General features: G+C 36.2%; 2 protein-coding genes across 2 annotated transcripts in view; both read left to right on the forward strand.

The window, feature by feature from the left end:
• LOC140136398 (uncharacterized) overlaps nucleotides 1–3,421 on the forward strand; it is a 45,044-nt gene extending 41,623 nt beyond the window's left edge. Inside the window, exon 42 of the mRNA XM_072158122.1 lies at nucleotides 3,111–3,421. Within this exon, the coding sequence (XP_072014223.1) occupies nucleotides 3,111–3,421 (311 nt within the window). The remainder of the gene's footprint in view (nucleotides 1–3,110) is intronic.
• The window catches only part of LOC140135911 (uncharacterized), a 232,440-nt gene that overhangs the window by 144,690 nt on the left and 70,045 nt on the right, over nucleotides 1–17,705 (forward strand). The window contains exons 33-40 of the mRNA XM_072157581.1: nucleotides 5,390–5,647; nucleotides 8,960–9,211; nucleotides 9,762–10,013; nucleotides 10,905–11,156; nucleotides 11,894–12,148; nucleotides 13,793–14,047; nucleotides 14,798–15,052; nucleotides 16,165–16,428. Coding sequence (XP_072013682.1) covers nucleotides 5,390–5,647; nucleotides 8,960–9,211; nucleotides 9,762–10,013; nucleotides 10,905–11,156; nucleotides 11,894–12,148; nucleotides 13,793–14,047; nucleotides 14,798–15,052; nucleotides 16,165–16,428 — 2,043 coding nt within the window. The remainder of the gene's footprint in view (nucleotides 1–5,389; nucleotides 5,648–8,959; nucleotides 9,212–9,761; nucleotides 10,014–10,904; nucleotides 11,157–11,893; nucleotides 12,149–13,792; nucleotides 14,048–14,797; nucleotides 15,053–16,164; nucleotides 16,429–17,705) is intronic.

The following is a 17,705-nucleotide window of genomic DNA, read 5'->3' on the forward strand; positions in this document are numbered from 1 at the left end:
AAACTGTAAAATTTGGGTATTATTGGAGCAAGTATATATTTGATAATAAACTGCAAATGCCAAAAGTAATATCAATCTTCCAAGTCAGTCAAAATCTGAAATTTTAAATCAAGTTATTTTGCTTTGTCCCACTGCTACTCTGTAAGGAACATAACTATACTCACATAAGCAGTCAATGCTGTGTTAACCATTTATATTCTGATCAGCTCATAATAGGCGTGGATTGATACAGAATGGCGTACACACAGCTAGGCGCAGCACCTACGCGAACTGCGCTTTGCGTGAATGATGCGTGCTTTTGTGAATTTACGTGCGCGTAAGTTGGAACTTTATTGACTCGCGCAGTAACAAAAACCGAATAATTCCCGCCTATTAAGAGCTGATCATAGTATACATTCACAGATTCACAGAAGGGCTTTGTGATGACTACATTCTGATCAAAATAACTTATTTTGGCTAATTGATCAATTGATTGACTTTCTCCATTTAGTGTAGCTGAGTAGCATAGCCAGGATATGGGGAAGCTGCCCCTCATCTATGGAACATTTTGCCTGCTCCTGTGGGATGCTGACGGATAGTTTTTAGACAATCTTTGACCATATCTACCTAATTTTTCCACTGGCGTAGCTTGCATGTACTTTAAGATTAATACTAATCACAGATGTAGAAGTAGTGTATTTTTGTAGTACTAACCAGAATTTTCATATTCAATATAGTTTCTTTCTTTTATTAACCATACCATACTTTCTTTTTCATTTACTAATCTAAATAAACTTCATATGTTTTTATTCATAGCATAATGGTTATGGGGTTACTGCAAGTGATATACTCTACTAACTAAACTTTCATAATCAAGTTGCAATTTCTTTGCATGTGTTGATGATAGAGCATGAATTCATACTAACAGATTTACAATAAAGCCTAAAAACTTGTTTGTTGGCGGTAACAGGTTGTTGCCCTTTTTTGTACTTGCTTGTTTCAGAAATTATAGTAAGTGACATGATTTGTGCTACACTGGGTTTAAGATAAGAACAGCAGTCCCTTGCTCCGATTGATGCGAGCGCCCTGTTTATGAGCGACATACGCTGAGCTTTGCGATCACTTCAAGGGTGCCGATCTGCACCGACCAACGATTTGACGCACAATCGGCCAATCAGATTATCGGTCTGTTGCTATGATTGTCAGACTATTGATTCAGCCAATCAGAACCCCACTTCCGTGTTTAGGCTCTGCATGCTCTCAAAATATAAACAAGTGTTGTTCTTCTCTGACAAAAACTGTAGTCTTGGATATTTTCACGAAGAAAATGGACAAAATGACACAAATGTTGACATTGAAATTTAAAACAAATACTTTTTGGTAATTTTGTTAAATAAAAATTGTAAAATAACCTTGGTGTTGGCGATTTTAGGGTTTGTCGAGTTGCAGCAAACAAACAATTTTTTAGGTTGTAGTTTTGTGCAAGTTAAAAGGTGATACAAGCAAAGTGAGTCATTTTGTTAAGCAAAATTAATTATATCGTCTACAAAATATTCCTTGCCTCAAATGAGCTCAAATGATGAAAATTCCATTAAAAATTACAAATCCTACATATCATAAATGCAGTGTGTGATTAAAAAAATCAATGTGGTCAAACACCTTCAGTGTTCAGTTGTGGCTAGTGATGTTGTATCAAAGTTGCATTGAGGTCAGCTGGTTGTTATTTGACGCTAGGGCATACTAGGGACTTCAATCAAACATGTCCCAAAACATGATACGCTCCTTGCCATCGTTTAGTATGATAGATAATGGGCAGAAGATGTGTTAGAATTGATAGAAAACAAAAGAATTGGGCTATTCCAGTTGAAATCCATACACCTATGGAAGACATGATCTTAATCTTCCACACAGGGAGTGTGAATTTCAAATGGGGTTACCTACATGGGTGACTCCATTTGATATTTACACCCCTGTGTGGGAGATTAAGGTCATGTCTTCTATAGGGGGGTGTATGTATGGATTTCAACTAGAAAAGCCAATTGCAACACCTTTTGTAGCCATATACATCTTGAAATTCACACCATATCATGATAGATTAAATAGGTACAGATGGAGCTCCAAAAGGCAAAGTCCCTGTGCTATGTATTCTATGAGAATTCTTGCATATCTATGAGATATATTTATGCACTGTGTGCCTTCGCAGAAAATATCAGGACTGCACTTTGAAAAATACTCTATGTGGGGAAATAATTGTTGTCGCATGCACTTAATTAAACCCTCATTAATAGAATTTGGACTATCTGTTTATTATTAGTCTATATGTGACAAGATTTAGTCCATGGAGGCCAAAGGCTGCAAAAATATGGAGTAAAAAACAATAGGATACATAAGAAAATAGACATCACAAAACTTCATAACTTGAGAGTCAAGTACCCTAGACCTTTGGAGTTTTCAGTACATGATAGCCTAATGTTTGTATAAGGTAATAATTAATAGTAACTCAATTTTCAAAAATGCCTCCTTTGGACTCCATGGACCAGATTGTGTCACATATGCATATCAGTGACAATTGATTCATTTTGCTTTATCACATCACATTTGTTGATATCCTGGTGTTGCCAAATCAGAAAAGTCACACAATTCCGCCCAAAATTGTGTCTAAAGATATTATTACGGATGATCAAATTATTGTTTTTAACAATCATTCTTATTTTCATAGTACCAAGATTTACAGAAAAGAAAATGCTAAAATTAATGTCTTTTAAACTCAAGTTCCAAACTTCCAAAAGTCACAAAATGGTGGTGGCCATTCTAAAGTTTTTTCAAAATAATTCATCTAATTGGGCTACAAAATTGTAGGTTTGGCAACCGCTGATGCCAACTGGTATTGGGGTTTCTCTGCTGCAATATACTATCACTAACGTTTTATTGCTTTTTTTCTTGCTCAAAACAATTTTATCAAATTGAGGATTGCACGAAGGAAATTCAATGTTTGTTTCAATTTCATCTCATGCAGAAAACTAAAATAAATATGAAATGTCAATAATTTTACACAATAATATGTTATTCAAAATTGATACCGCACTTACACAAAACCACCGTTCTCACTCCATGCACCATCTTGTATTTAGGTTCTTCCCCAGACACAGTTGCACCAGAGATCACCAATTGTCCAGACTCGATCAGCTATGCCATACCACCAACTGCACCTGCCGGGAGAGTGACTACTTGGGCGGAACCAAGAGCTACCGACAACTCCGGCATGATCCCTATGGTGTTTAGGTCTCATAACCCAGGCGATTTGTTTCCTATCGGCACCACACAGATCACATATAGGTTCAGTGATCAAACTGGGAACACAGCCACATGCATATTTGCGATCACTATTGGTAACTTGTGTTACATGTTTAATATCTTGTGCATGATGTGCATGTGGCAGTAAACAGACTTGTAGTGTGAGTACAAAAATTAGTACATGCAGTTACTGTACTCACAGGCTTGTAAATGCGAGTATATGTACGAGTACATGCAGTTACTGTACTCACAGGCTTGTAATGTGAGTATAATATGTACGAGTACATGCAGTTACTGTACTCACAGGCATGTATTGTGAGTATTATGTAATACTCACAGGCTTGTAGTGTGAGTATATATATGAGTACATGCAGTTACTTTACTCACAGGCTTGTAGTGTGAGTATATATATGAGTACATGCAGTTACTTTACTCACAGGCTTGTAATGTGAGTATATGTATGAGTACATGCAGTTACTACTGTACTCACAGGCTTGTAGTGTGAGTATATGTATGAGTACATGCAGTTACTGTACTCACAGGCATGTAATGTGAGTATATGTATGAGTACATGCAGTTACTTTACTCACAGGCTTGTAGTGTGAGTATATGTATGAGTACATGCAGTTACTGTACTCACAGGCATGTAATGTGAGTATATGTATGAGTACATGCAGTTAATGTGCTCACAGGCTTGTAGTGTGAGTATATCTATGTATGATACTCAAGCACTGAGCATGTATTTGTTCAAACAGGTCTGTTTGGTCTGTACTGTAGTTTCTTTTACAGGGTAATACTATGTTTCAAAGCAATGTAGCAAAATAGTATACTGCATGGTACACATTTTTATTTTGGGAATTTTGTAGTGTAAATTTTCTGCTGTAATCTAAGACAAGATTTATACAAGACAGGTGTATTAGTAATAGTCAAGTAAATTTAATATTTTATGTAATGGTATGAAGATTTTGCACTTGTAGTAGACCAGTTTATGATATAAATTGCAATTGAGGTAAATGGACCATGAGAGTGCTCTGTCATTCAGAGGGGATTCCAAGTGATATCCGTACCTGTAATGGCATTTAGGTTTGCATGGTGCCCGGGTTCAATCTGCATTGCAATGCTTTGGAACCAAGTATAATGGCCATCCTGATGGAACCAAGTAATGGCCATCCTGATAACACTGTATGCCTTTCAGTTATGTGACAGCACCTATTTTGGTTGTTTACTGAAAATATACTCTTTTGAAATTTACAAATTTGAAAGAGAAACAAAATGCATGTGCACAGCTTCAATTGTACTGTAACAAGTCTACTTCATGCAAATGATTCATACAGTGATAGTACAGTAGTGTTATACAGAAGTTAAAAAATACAGTATTGGAGCGTAATTAGGTTGTTAATTACGAGTAGTGAGCTGTGTGTTTTAGGTACAAAGCAGGTGGTGCATGTGACTTGCAACTGTGTGGAAGAGAGTGAGATGGAGGTGCATGTAAAGTGTGAGAGTTGTAATTGCTGTAAAAGAGATAACGTGTGAGTGCGAATAGAAATGATGAATTTGTGTAAGATATTAGTTACTATAGCTTTTGATATTGTATATATTATGTAGTGGAGTTTGAAATGATTATCATAATACCATGTGATGAAGGAATGTTACAATATAGCATAGTTATGCACAGTTATTACTACCCTTGATTTTGTTCTTTTTCTATTATGTTCAGTTATTTTTCTATTCCAGAGCAAGATTTCTTTCCATCTTTTCTCTTCTGCATGTTGTAATTATAGTTCCTTATGGTGCTACTGGGCGATGTTTAAATTGATTGAAAGATTTTTTTTTAAATGGGGCATTTTTGTCTATGAAAATACACCAGAGAAGTGACAATTCGTGTGTCATTGTATTTGTCCATATTTTAATCAGGAACTCATGAACTGCAATATATCTTTACCAGCTATATTGTTTTGCTGAGTTTCTAATTCCAATAGTGTGTTTTTTTTGGTCACAGAAATACTTTCAATTTTATTTGAAAAGGGGGATTTATCAAAAATGTTGCCCATGTAGCACCCACTAAAGTTCGCCCATTTCCAAGTATTTATCACGTTTCTTCACTCCCACAATGCAGTTGTAGCTGACGACAGGATACCACCGGTGATTAACAACTGTCCCAATGATGAAACATACACGCTGCCAGCAGGCCAGAGTGGAAGGGCTGTCACATGGTTAGAGCCTACAGCCACTGATAATGATGGCACTCAACCTACAAAGTCCCAAACCCATTTGCCTGGTGAAACTTTCTTCCCTGGGAGTAGCCCAGTGTCATACCAGTTTACAGACCGGAGTGGTAATACCGCAGTGTGTACATTTACAATAACAATAACCGGTAAGTTTAATGACAATTATTTTTAAAAATCCTTTTTTTTTTCAGCTGCATGAGGTGATATTTCTTAAACTAGAATTGTTATTTTTGATATTTTAATAAAATATCAGAATTGCTAGAATGAGGTGATATTTTTAAAGCTAGAATTGTTATTTCTGATATTTTATTAAAATACTACATAAATAAAATCTGATATGTTATTGAACATAAGACCAAAGAGAAAATTTCATCTTTCTCTGCTACTGGGCTATACTGTTGGAGTTAAATTCCACACACCCTCTGTTATAGATGAAGATGGTTGGATCTGGAATGAATAGAACTATAGAATTTGGTTAGAATTCCACATTCTTCCACAGAGGGAGTGTGGTTTTCTATGAGAATAGCCCAAAGTGTTGCCTGTGTTTTGGTTCTCTTTTTCTGGCATAGTATCTACATTTATAGCTATAAAACGTTATAAATGTTAAACTGTATGTGTTTGTTTTTGTTTTGCTTCAAATGGTGTGTGTATGCAGTAATTTCCAATGTTTCACATTGAACTGAAATTACCCTTTATGGGAGCTATTGGGTGGGGGGACCTCTCACTTTGGAGGTGATGCGTATGTAGGGCTGTTAAGAGCCCCTTTTTCAGCATCGCTGTCACCCAAAGACCCCATATTTTTTTACAAATACATGCTCTGTCACCCAAAGACCCCCTATTTTTCCATTTGATCTGTCTCCCAAAGACTCTTACAAGTTCAATTTGAACAGCAACTTTTATTTATCACTGATTTTGTTACTTATTTTGAAAAAACAAAAACATTTGAACCCATTTAGAACTAGAAATTCGATCTTCAAGGTTTCTGTGGCACTGTTTCGGCTCTCACCCGAAGGTCCCATTAAAATACCCAAGGTCATGTTCTTGCCCAATGACCCCCATATTTTTTACATTTTGCTCTCACCGAATGCCAAAAATCATGCTTTCACCCAATGACCCCATATTTGTTTACATTTTGCTCTCACCGAATGCTCCTTACTGCGAAAGTGCCAGCCCTACACCTATATTCATTTCATATTGAAGTGCCCCCCTCCCCCGGAGTTATTCTGTAACATTGAAATTATCCTTTATGGGAGCTATTCTGTAAAATTAAAAAGAATTTTTATGGGAGCTATTCTGTAACATTAACATATATGTGTGTGTTGTACAATGTATGCTATCCTGTTCTACTCTCTGCCTTATCTACTAGTCTACATTGACACTCAGCCACCGATTATCCTGAACTGTCCGGGACATCTCACCGGCATGCTACCTCTTGGTCACTCTCAAGCACCTGTGTTTTGGCAGGAACTGATTGCATGGGATGACTCCGGTTTTGACTTGACCGTCACACAAACCCATCAGCCTGGTGACGTGTTTGACGTTGGTCAAACTACAGTTGGATACGTTTTCACCGATCATGCTGGCAACATGGCCACTTGTGATTTTATGATAACACTTTTTTATGGTACAGAAATGCAGAGATTAAATGATTTCTACATTAGACTGCACATAGTTGTACCACCATCATTATCATCATAGTTGTCATCTCTTTATATAGCATTGTCTTTGTCATGTTTGTGTTGTTATCAATACATGTCCATATACTGGCCAAAATTACCATCTTCCCTGAGATAACAAGGTCAGTGAGTGGCCAGTCAATACTAAATGGAACTTAAATTCATTGTATTATTGTAAAATTGTTGCAATCAGTGTTTTTTACTATGACAATTTATGATAATAAACCTTGTATGAATGATATATAAATGAATGAACTAAATTGAACTTAAATCCCTTGCAAATTTAATTGTATCCTTCTCATTTAAAGTCCTGCTGCAAACTGTCAAAATCAAGGGTCTTTATTGGCTTTCTGGTTGAATATCACCTGAAAAAAACGTAAACGTGAGAAATGAGCAATTCAGAGGTTTTTAGAGCTAAAACTAGCAGGTCTTTTAGGGCTAAAAAGAGCAATTTAGAGGCCTTTTAGAGCTGAAATTATCAAAATCATGGGTCTTTTAGCACCTTGTTTTGGTAAAATTCAGGAATCTTTAACTGCATTGTCCAAAAACTGGGGTCTTTCCAGGGAGCATACCAGTATGATCATTTAATGATGGCAGGTATGACATTAGTGTTAAGTACCCCCTGGGTTTCAAGTACATGTTACTAGTTTTGCAAGTTTTAATTAGTCCAAACCAACTTTGTGATGTCACATTAAACTACAAACATTAGTTTTTGAGAAATATCCAGTTTCAAATTTGTAAATATTGAAACTCCACAGCATGGATGGAAGATATTTGGTTGCTTTTTATATTTCCTTTGTATACACATGAATTTTCTTGCAACTTGCAGCTCAGATGTATACATATAAATGTGTCAACATCATTTATTCATGGTGAAACTAACTTTTGAACAAAGTGCTCAAAGTTGAGACCTTCCAGAATAGGTGTCGTTACTTGAGTTTCATGCCAATAGGTGATCGTCAGATCTATGATACAATGGAGAAAATTTAGCTGGACCAACATCTTCTTGGAATGGGAGAATTTACATTTCATTGTGTCAACAGCCAAACTATATCATAGATAGTCAGAGAGTGCTCAACTGCATAACAGGAGCGTAATAACAACATACATTAGACAAGACAAAATATAGAAATAATCATAACAAACAGTGACATAGAGCATTTAGAATGAATATAGGATACTTATGTCCATATCTAGATCATACTAGACCAACTTTTTATATATTATTATAGCATCATATAGCAGTTAATTAGAATGGATGTGGATGCAAACCTGTGACATTCATCTATAGAAATGGTACTTTAGATAGAGATGCACACATGTTTCAGTTCACCTTTAGCTCTATAGTGACATCAATGCTTTTTCAAGCATGTCCACAAACCACCCTTGTATAAATGCATGCATATGAGCTCATCATGGGCTCTTAATGGGCACGGTTTGATAGTATTAGGTAGTACACTTTCTGATAAAAGGAATGTTTATAAATGCTATAAAATACAATTGCATATTACTACAAACTAGTTAATAAACCACATATTTTATTAGAATTTTACATTTTTTGCCAATTTTGTTTTTCAAACTTGGCAGAATGAAAGAACCTCTTTAGTCTTATCTTTGTGTTGTCTGATGTCTCTTACAATGTTCTTGCATTCTCCCAATGAAATAGAAACATTATATTTCACTTTACATTTGTGAAATATTTTAAAAATTATTATTGAATTTTTCTCTCATATTATTGATAGTAGTGATTATCATGTTATATCATTATTATTTACCTTCCAGTTGCTGACACCACACCACCAAATGTGTTTGGCTGTCCGGGTCCCATACGAGTCTCTGCACCATTCGGTGACCCTACAGCCGCTGTGGAATGGGTCGAACCCACTGCCACAGATGAGTCTGGTTTTGTACAGCAGACTCTGCAGACACATCGTCCAGGAGATGTTTTCTCTGCTGGTGTCACTACAGTCAGATACCAGTTTGAAGATGGCAGTGGCAACAGGGCAGAGTGCATGTTTGATGTCACAGTGACAAGTAAGTGTTTTTGTATATTTTTATGGTAATTATTAAAAACTAAATAAAAATATCTAAGACCTGTTGGGTTTTTTTACCAACTTTGAGAAATTTGCACCAAAAATGGAAGAAATATAGGTGAAAATCACATGAGTTTTTTTTAAATGGAGCATTTTTTCAACCATTTTTAGTGCTAATTTCTCAAAGTTGGTCAAAAGTTGATTCAAAATATTTGGGCCATAAAATGTATTTTTTTTAATTTACTTAAAAAGTGAACATTTTTGCTCAAATTTGACCTCACAGATGAATTCATCAAGTCTTATCCATTATGTATACTTTTATAGACTTTATACCAATAATTTAGCAATTATGAGGCCCCAAATTCCATAATTCCAAGGTTAAGACCACCCTTTAATTATACAGAAATAATTTATGTTTTTGTATAATTACAGTAATCTTTTTTACCAGTCATTTTGATGGATTGACAAGTGAACTTGATATCTTTATAAGAATGACTATGTAATTTATGCAAACTTTAAAAACATTATAACCATTTTTGTCACTTTTTTAGCTGGAGTCGACACAACCCCACCAGATATCATCAGCTGTCCTCCAGACACGACTTTGGTTCCACCAGCAGGCGTGATTGAAATTGCTGTATGGTGGATTGAGCCTACAGCCACTGACCCAAGTGAACCAGTAATGGTCAGTCAGACACACAGACCACTGGATCTCTTCCCCGCTGGCATGTCAAATGTTGTGTATAGGTTCACGGATGCAGCCGGCAACACTGATACTTGTGAATTTACGATTACTGTTATAGGTAGGTAGACATCACAACAGGTGATGGGAGTATCCCATCATGCATTGCAGTGTATCTGCTTGCTTCATAGAAAATGTATACAAAAAAGCAAGTGCTATGGATAGTATCACAGTACTGTAGGGGTCATAATTTTTAAGCTTAGCACCGTTGAATTAAGCAAGTATTTGAGAGATGAAGTGAAATATTTTGTGTGTACTATCTTTGGCAAGCAATTTGTGGCACACATTTTTGGGCATCTTTTCAATATTACAGCCTAACTAACTATGTGTAGAAAAAAAACCTACGAAACACTAAAATGTGGCAAATTTTCTGCTAACTACACTTGCATCACAATTAAGGTTTGAAAAAATGTTTCACCAAATGTTGGTATGTACAATTCAAGGAGGGGCAAGAACAAGTGTTTGGCAGGCCACAAGAGGGTGGTATACATGTTAGTTATTCAAAGCAAGTTCTCAAAAGATTCAGTGCAGGTCAGACATAGCTTATTCTCATCTTGTGAGTAGATAGCATTTTACTTTCAACAGCTATATGCTCCCTATTTATATAATGCACCAACTTTTAAGCAAGTTGACACATTTAAATTTTAAATTAAAACAAGGCCAGAAAGAACAAGATTTGAAAATGTTGATGGAATTGGCTAAACCACTATATATGATATCCCATCTTAAAGTGCTATTTCCCATCTTAATATGAAAGAAATTAATAACTTTTAACAGTGAAGCACCTGAAAAACTGGTAGTACAGTTTGAGGATTAGAGATAAATAATATTTATTTTCAGAATCTGTCATAACTGACTGTAATATTTTTATATAGCTTCTGACACATGAACTTTTCCTGTAACTATAATCTCCCATTTTTATGTATTTTTGATTAATATTTTGTTTTAACAGCTCAAGACACACTGTCACCAGTTGTATCCGATTGCCCAAGAGATATCATTCGCACAGTTCCAACCACGTCCACCGGTACAACAGTCACCTGGGTAGAGCCGACAGCTACCGACGACTCAGGAATTCGACCAGACGTGATGAAATCGCATACACCTGGACTATTCTTCTCTGTAGGGGCAACACTAGTGACATACACTTTCTCAGATTTATCAGGGAATGAAGCTGTTTGTTCTTTCAATGTGATTGTCAGAGGTATGAGTTATCAATTTTTATTTTTTGCCGATATCTAAATTATACAATTTTCTCCATTCTGATTGGACCAGATTATGTCACATACCCTTGAATAGTGACTTATAGTAGGAATTCCATTTGAATGGACGCAGCTTTCAACAGCTGTAGTCGATCCAACTGCGATCGTATATAACACGCATTTCAAACTACAACGTGAACGCACAACCTTGGATACAATGCTAACCAATCATGAGTGCGTTGGCATCCGCGTTACTCACGCACAGTCGCACACGCTGGCGTACATCGCGCATTGTACTCAAAAAATTGTCGCGCTATTGAAAGCTGCGTTCATTCAATTGGAATTCCCAAAATTTTGACTTGCCTGCTGGGCATTTCCATTATAGAGAAATCCACTTGCCCTGTTTTCTTACAAGTTTGTAGGCCAACATAATTATAAACCTTTCAAATTTACAATAGTCAGCAGACAATGTGCATCATTCAGACTATACAAGGTATTTCTTTAGGTATGCTGCCAGTTGCTGAGAGTTGGCTGACATTGAAGTACATCCTAGCACCTTTACAAAGTGAACTTTCTTCTGGGGAAAATGAATGGATGTAGGGTGCAGATGTGTGTTGTTGAACTTCAATTTGAACTTCAATATGTTAAAAAATTCAAGGTGCGGGAACCCTGATGCCAGTTTGTTTGGGCTTTGATTCAAAACCTAATCATTATATAATTTTTATCTTCCCTTATTCAGCTGGAGTAGACAACATACCACCTGTTGTAGACAACTGTCCCAATGACATTGTCGAGTTTGCAGGCGTAGGTGCTAACTTTGCTGTCGTAGAATGGGTGGAACCAACCGCTACGGATAACTCTGGCGCCGCTTTGACCATCACAAGGACCCATGAATCGAGGGAACAATTCCCATTGGGTAACACGCAGGTCACTTACACATTCACAGATCCAAGCGGCAATACAGCATTCTGTGACTTCGATGTCATTGTCTTGCGTAAGTTATTATGGAATTAACTTGGTAAAAAAAACAATACAAAAATACATTTAGGTCTAAAAGAATTGTTGTTTGATTGGTGTAACCCGACCTACCCTAAAATTAGGCCTGACCCTAAACTCCCCCCAAAATAAATAAATTAATTAATTAATTAAAAAAGTAAATTTAATTAAAAAAAGAAGAATACAAGTTCTAAGGCCTTTATCAAATGCTATTTACAGCAACAACAAAATCCCTACCTACCTACCCTAATTTTTATGTTACGTCAATCAAACAATTTTTCAGGTCTTATTAACGGACCACCCACTGATTTACTGCTAGTTGCCCATGTCAGTGGTTTCCAAATAGATTTATAAATGCAGTATTTATAAATATCATATCCATAGGTGAAATATATTTAGAGGTTAATAACTGCGCATCGGTTATTTGGAGGGCATTGTGAAAAATCTAAACATTTTGCCTTTGGAACCGAGGAATATCCCGAGGGGCGCCCCAGGGATATTCCGAGGTCCAAAGCAAAATGTTTAGATTTTTCACAATGCCCGATATATTACCGATGCAAAGTTATTAACCTCATTCATAACCGTCACTTTAATCTCTTCACCTTACAAAATAACACAAAATTTTGCTCAAAAGTTTATAAAAATAGATGATTTTTACATCTTCCCTTGCCAAAAATCGATCAGGCTAAAACAGAACGACCAATAACAAAAGTGCGTATTACAATCTGTGCAAATATGGTAGCGCCGCAATCCAAATATGGCAGCCAGCGCCAAGCAGTTTGTTGGACGCACAATAATACAAGCACGCAGAAGTCAATTGTAAAAGCGACATTGGAACAATTACGCATTTTGCGGTCAATTGTGAGATATTAATGACCTCAATTTGCGTTCGCGTTTTCGCAAATAATAAAATATGATTGGATCGCACGCATCGCGTTTATTAATGAGGTTATGAATGTTGAACAATTGTACAAATTTCAAAAAGAACTCGCATACTACACCTTGCCTCCAGGGTTACCAAAACACGTAATTTGGGCAGAATTGGGAGATTTTTCCTTGACTTTTGTCTGTTTTCAGTCCCATATTTTCGACATTATCTCCTGAAATTTTTGCTTTATCACTGTCCAATAGCAACCAATGGTTTAGAGAAAATATTTGGATAACCCTGAATGCTTGAGTAACTAGTATGGTAGCTCAATACTCAAATATGTCAAAAGTGACCACTTTTTGTGACAAAAATTTATGTAGTGAATCTTCAGGCAGCAAACCGTTATTTTAAAATGGACAAAGTGTTCTATCATCAATATGTGTGATTAGATATAGCTCTATACAAGCCATTCTGTGCTACAAAAAAAAGTTTTGTAGTGGCTTGACTTTCCTCACCATCGGTAACAAAACAGAAATGAGCAAAAAATACACTTTCTACAGAGTATTTTTACAAGAAATGTTATCATCATTATGTATACCTCTGTCTCCCTATCAAAACTAGTTTGACTCAAGGACTTCATTGGCTTGTTGGTATATTACCTTATTCATGAAACATATTATTTGTTAAAAGTTGAAAGATTTTGCATTTTGCCTGTTATGTAATTTATTTTTTTTGCCATACTTAATCTTTTGTAATGATGATTTTCTTCCCCAGCCTTCCAAGACGACGAGCCTCCAGTTGTCCAAAATTGTCCCAACGACATCCGCATTACAGCTCTACCAGGAACAACCATTGCCACGGCAACCTGGACAGAGCCTACAGCCATTGATAATGACAACATGTTACCATCTCGTGTCAGAAGTCATGTTCCTGGTTCAACGTTTAGTGTTGGTCAGACGAGAGTCACCTATACCTTTACTGATTCATCCGGAAACCAAGCAGTTTGTTCCTTCTTTGTATTTGTCTCACGTAAGTATACTTTATAAGTATTGAGCTTTGTGGCTTAATTAGTTTTTAAATTTCATTAGTCAAGAAATAATTACTATTGGTATGTTTCTTTTTATTTGGCAGAAAATTTCAAAATGCACACTGAACTTTGTGAAATCAAAAAAAAAGTATTATCATACATTTTGCTCTCAGCACTTGCATGAAACCTTTATTTTTGTTCTGCTGTGTTACATTTCATTTTATTCACCAGTACATTGAATACATTTCAGGAACTCCTATATAGCAACCAGTCAGAAAAGCTGGTAGAAATATATTTGGAGTGCAATCCGCGTACGACGTGCAGTGCTTTCGAACATGCTCACATAACATATAATTTATTCATCATGGGATGTATTTGTATTTGTTTGTATTTTTAGTGAATAGTTTCAACAAGTAATACACAGTTTACTATGATTACGTTTTAATATCAAAAGTAAAGCCAATGGACTGTGTGGCAAACAAAACAACTTGGTTGCCAATTAAAAGACAAAGTCCAGACTGTGGGTACCCAAGTAGGGATAATAATGAAAAGAGCAGGGGTGTGATTTTTCTGGATTTCCGGATTTAAAAAAAAAAGAGGAATTTGATGGTTCAGGGAAGTGAGTTTTTATGCAATAATGCAATATGTATTAAGTCCTAGGATTTTTTTAAAATTCTCAATCTTCAATCACACCCCTGGAAGAGTCACTTTCAAAATGGCTGACCTAATGTTACATGTTCTTATCATTCCAGCTGCTACCGATAATGTACGACCTGTGATTAGCGGCTGTCCCAATGACATCGAAGTTCAAGCTCCAGCTGGAAGTACCTCTACCCCAGTTGGATGGACAGAACCAACAGCTACTGATAACTCTGGTGTAGAACCAACAGTTGTCAGGACGCGTGTGCCAGGATCATCTTTCAATGTTGGGACTACTCTGGTTAGATACACATTCAGTGACCAAGCTGGCAATACAGCTTCCTGTACCTTTAATGTGATTGTGACTAGTAAGTTTTATATCATGTTTGATGTTGGTATTGTTCAAAAGTAGTTTCCTTAAAGATTCACCTAATGACAGACATGGGTAAGTTATACTTACAAATAGGGAGCTCTTCCTCTGAAAATCTCAATAAGAATTAAGGGTTCATGTCCTTATTTGCTTGTGGGATTTTTACAGGGGGGCACTTTAGTTTGTGCCTAAAATTCCAGTTATGTTAAGGGAGCCTGTATATGCACCATTAGGTGAATCTTTATGGTATGAAGGTTCTATGAATTTTTCAGATTGGGAGCCTTAGTTTGTTTGTTTTTTAATAGAAACTATGAAATGACTGATATCACAACAATAGAGCAAACAATACAGAAATAACAACTTTCATTACATGTTTTATCGCAAATAGCATGTAATAATTGGATTAAACTTTGTGATAGATGGTCTAATCACATGATTATTCTTACCTTTAAATGTATCAAAAATATTTGTCCTGAATATTTATGTAATCAATTTGAATTTGTTCATAATGCTCATGATCACAATACAAGGAGTCATTCTTCTAACACATTGATCGTGCCTAAATACAATTCTAATAGTGGTAAACGTACATTTATTGTAAGAGCTGCAAACTTATGGAATAACTTATCGCCATTATATCGTGTAAACCTTGAAACTCTGTCTTTGCATCAATTCAAGACATGCATCATTACTTCTGCTAAATCATAATCATTTATTTTTATTTTGTATGTATTTTTAGATTTATATCGTTCATGTACATGGGATGCATTTATTTTCTTTCATACTTATTATTGATGTTTTTGTATACATTTTAAATATCATGTTATTTTGTAAATATTCTGTAATAATGTTGTAAATATTATTGTATGAGGGCCTGCTTGGAAAGCAGTGCTTGCCACTGAAGTAGTTTAAATCCCTCAATAAAGATTTCACAAATAAAAAAAAATCAAATAAAACTGGACAACATTATTCACGATTATTTTGGTGCAATGAAAAGGAGGAGGAGAGTTGAACATCTTTGGTATTATTTGTTATCGACCAGAATATGAATTGGAACAAAGAAAGATTATGCTTTTCGTACTTAATTTCTTCATCTCATTTTTTCCCCAGCATCTGGACCTGTTGACATGACACCACCTAATATCTTCAACTGCCGTGCTAATCCCGTACAAGTCACCGCATCAAGTTCCTCCAATTTTGCTACTGCTTTCTGGACAGAACCTACAGCCACTGATGATTCAGGTGTACCGCCGATGCGAAGCAGGTCACATGCACCGGGATCGTCTTTCCCTGTTGGCACGACGACAGTGACGTATAGATTCACGGATGGAGCCGGCAACAGTGCTGTTTGCGTGTTTGATGTCATTGTATCAAGTATGTACTTCAGAGTTCAGAATAATGGTTGTCATCCCAAGATATAAGGATAAGTTTTGGTTTTAGGGTTAGGATTAGTGTTTAGGTGCCTCCCACTATTTGTAAGTTACATATGTACCTCTTTTACTATTAATTATCACATTTAGATGAAATTTTTTGGTTTTATTTTCACCATGTCTTCAAATGTCAAAAACAAGAAGGATAGGAACATAACTGAGCATCAAAATGTAATTATCATACCAAGTTACTGTCATTTTGTGAAGACTTTGGTCGATTCAGTGATACAAGGCCACTAAAAAGGATACAATAAGACATAATAAATGTATGTAATTTAGGAAACGCCCTAGGAAATGTTCTCCTTAGATTAGGGGTCAAATACAATATCTGCCATCTTGTTACTAAATCAAGTTTCTACCTACAAACGTATGCAAAAAAGGATGTTTTTGTGTTTCACGCTTTTCTTGAATGCATAAATGCATTGTGTCAGAATGCTGTAATTAAAGCATGCATATGAACAGCATAAGCAACGCAACACACACTTTGCAAGCAGAGCAGTGTGACACACTTAAGGTCTTTGCCTCTGGTGCAAGTGGTCCCAGGTTCAATCCACGCAGGACAAAAGAAAAAATCTAATTCTGCTCTATCCATGGCTCATCTGGTAAAGGTGGGGTAGAAGACCCATGATAAAAGACCTCATTACAGTCGGTTCCGATCAGGGTAATGCCCGATTGTTGGCTACACTTGCCTGTCCTGTAAAAATGCCCCAACCAGCTATCTATGGCGACCTCCTTCACCAGGTCACTTGTGCCTGGCCAAAGTTTCATCAGCGTTATCTCCTAGATTTCAGCTGTTAATGCCTAGATATCCTTGACATAATAATAATAAAAAAGAGCCTTGGAATGACTGTGCAAAGGGTCAATATCTAGCAGAGTGAATACAGTCAAGTATGGTCCTAGTTAATATTTTTCTATAAATATCAAAAATGAAAACTGTCAAGTGTTTTGCATAATCAAAGTGGTTAAGGTCTTTGACTCTAACTCATGAGGTCCTGGGTTTGCTCCCCAGTAGAAGCGAATAATTTAACAAATATCTGCTGTTGCCATTACTGCATTTACATTGGGCAGATGCAGTGGATGGCAGTGATTGACAAAGACATTACAGCCAGTTCCAAATTGTGTAATGCCTAGCTCTCTTATGCTGGTTTCATACTTTCCTGCTGCTTTGCCACTCTGAAGATGATTTTACTTCACTGCGCAGTCGCACTAGAAACGCTAGCG

The sequence above is a fragment of the Amphiura filiformis genome, chromosome 16 (assembly GCF_039555335.1).
Source record: "Amphiura filiformis chromosome 16, Afil_fr2py, whole genome shotgun sequence".
NCBI classification, from domain to species: domain Eukaryota; kingdom Metazoa; phylum Echinodermata; class Ophiuroidea; order Amphilepidida; family Amphiuridae; genus Amphiura; species Amphiura filiformis.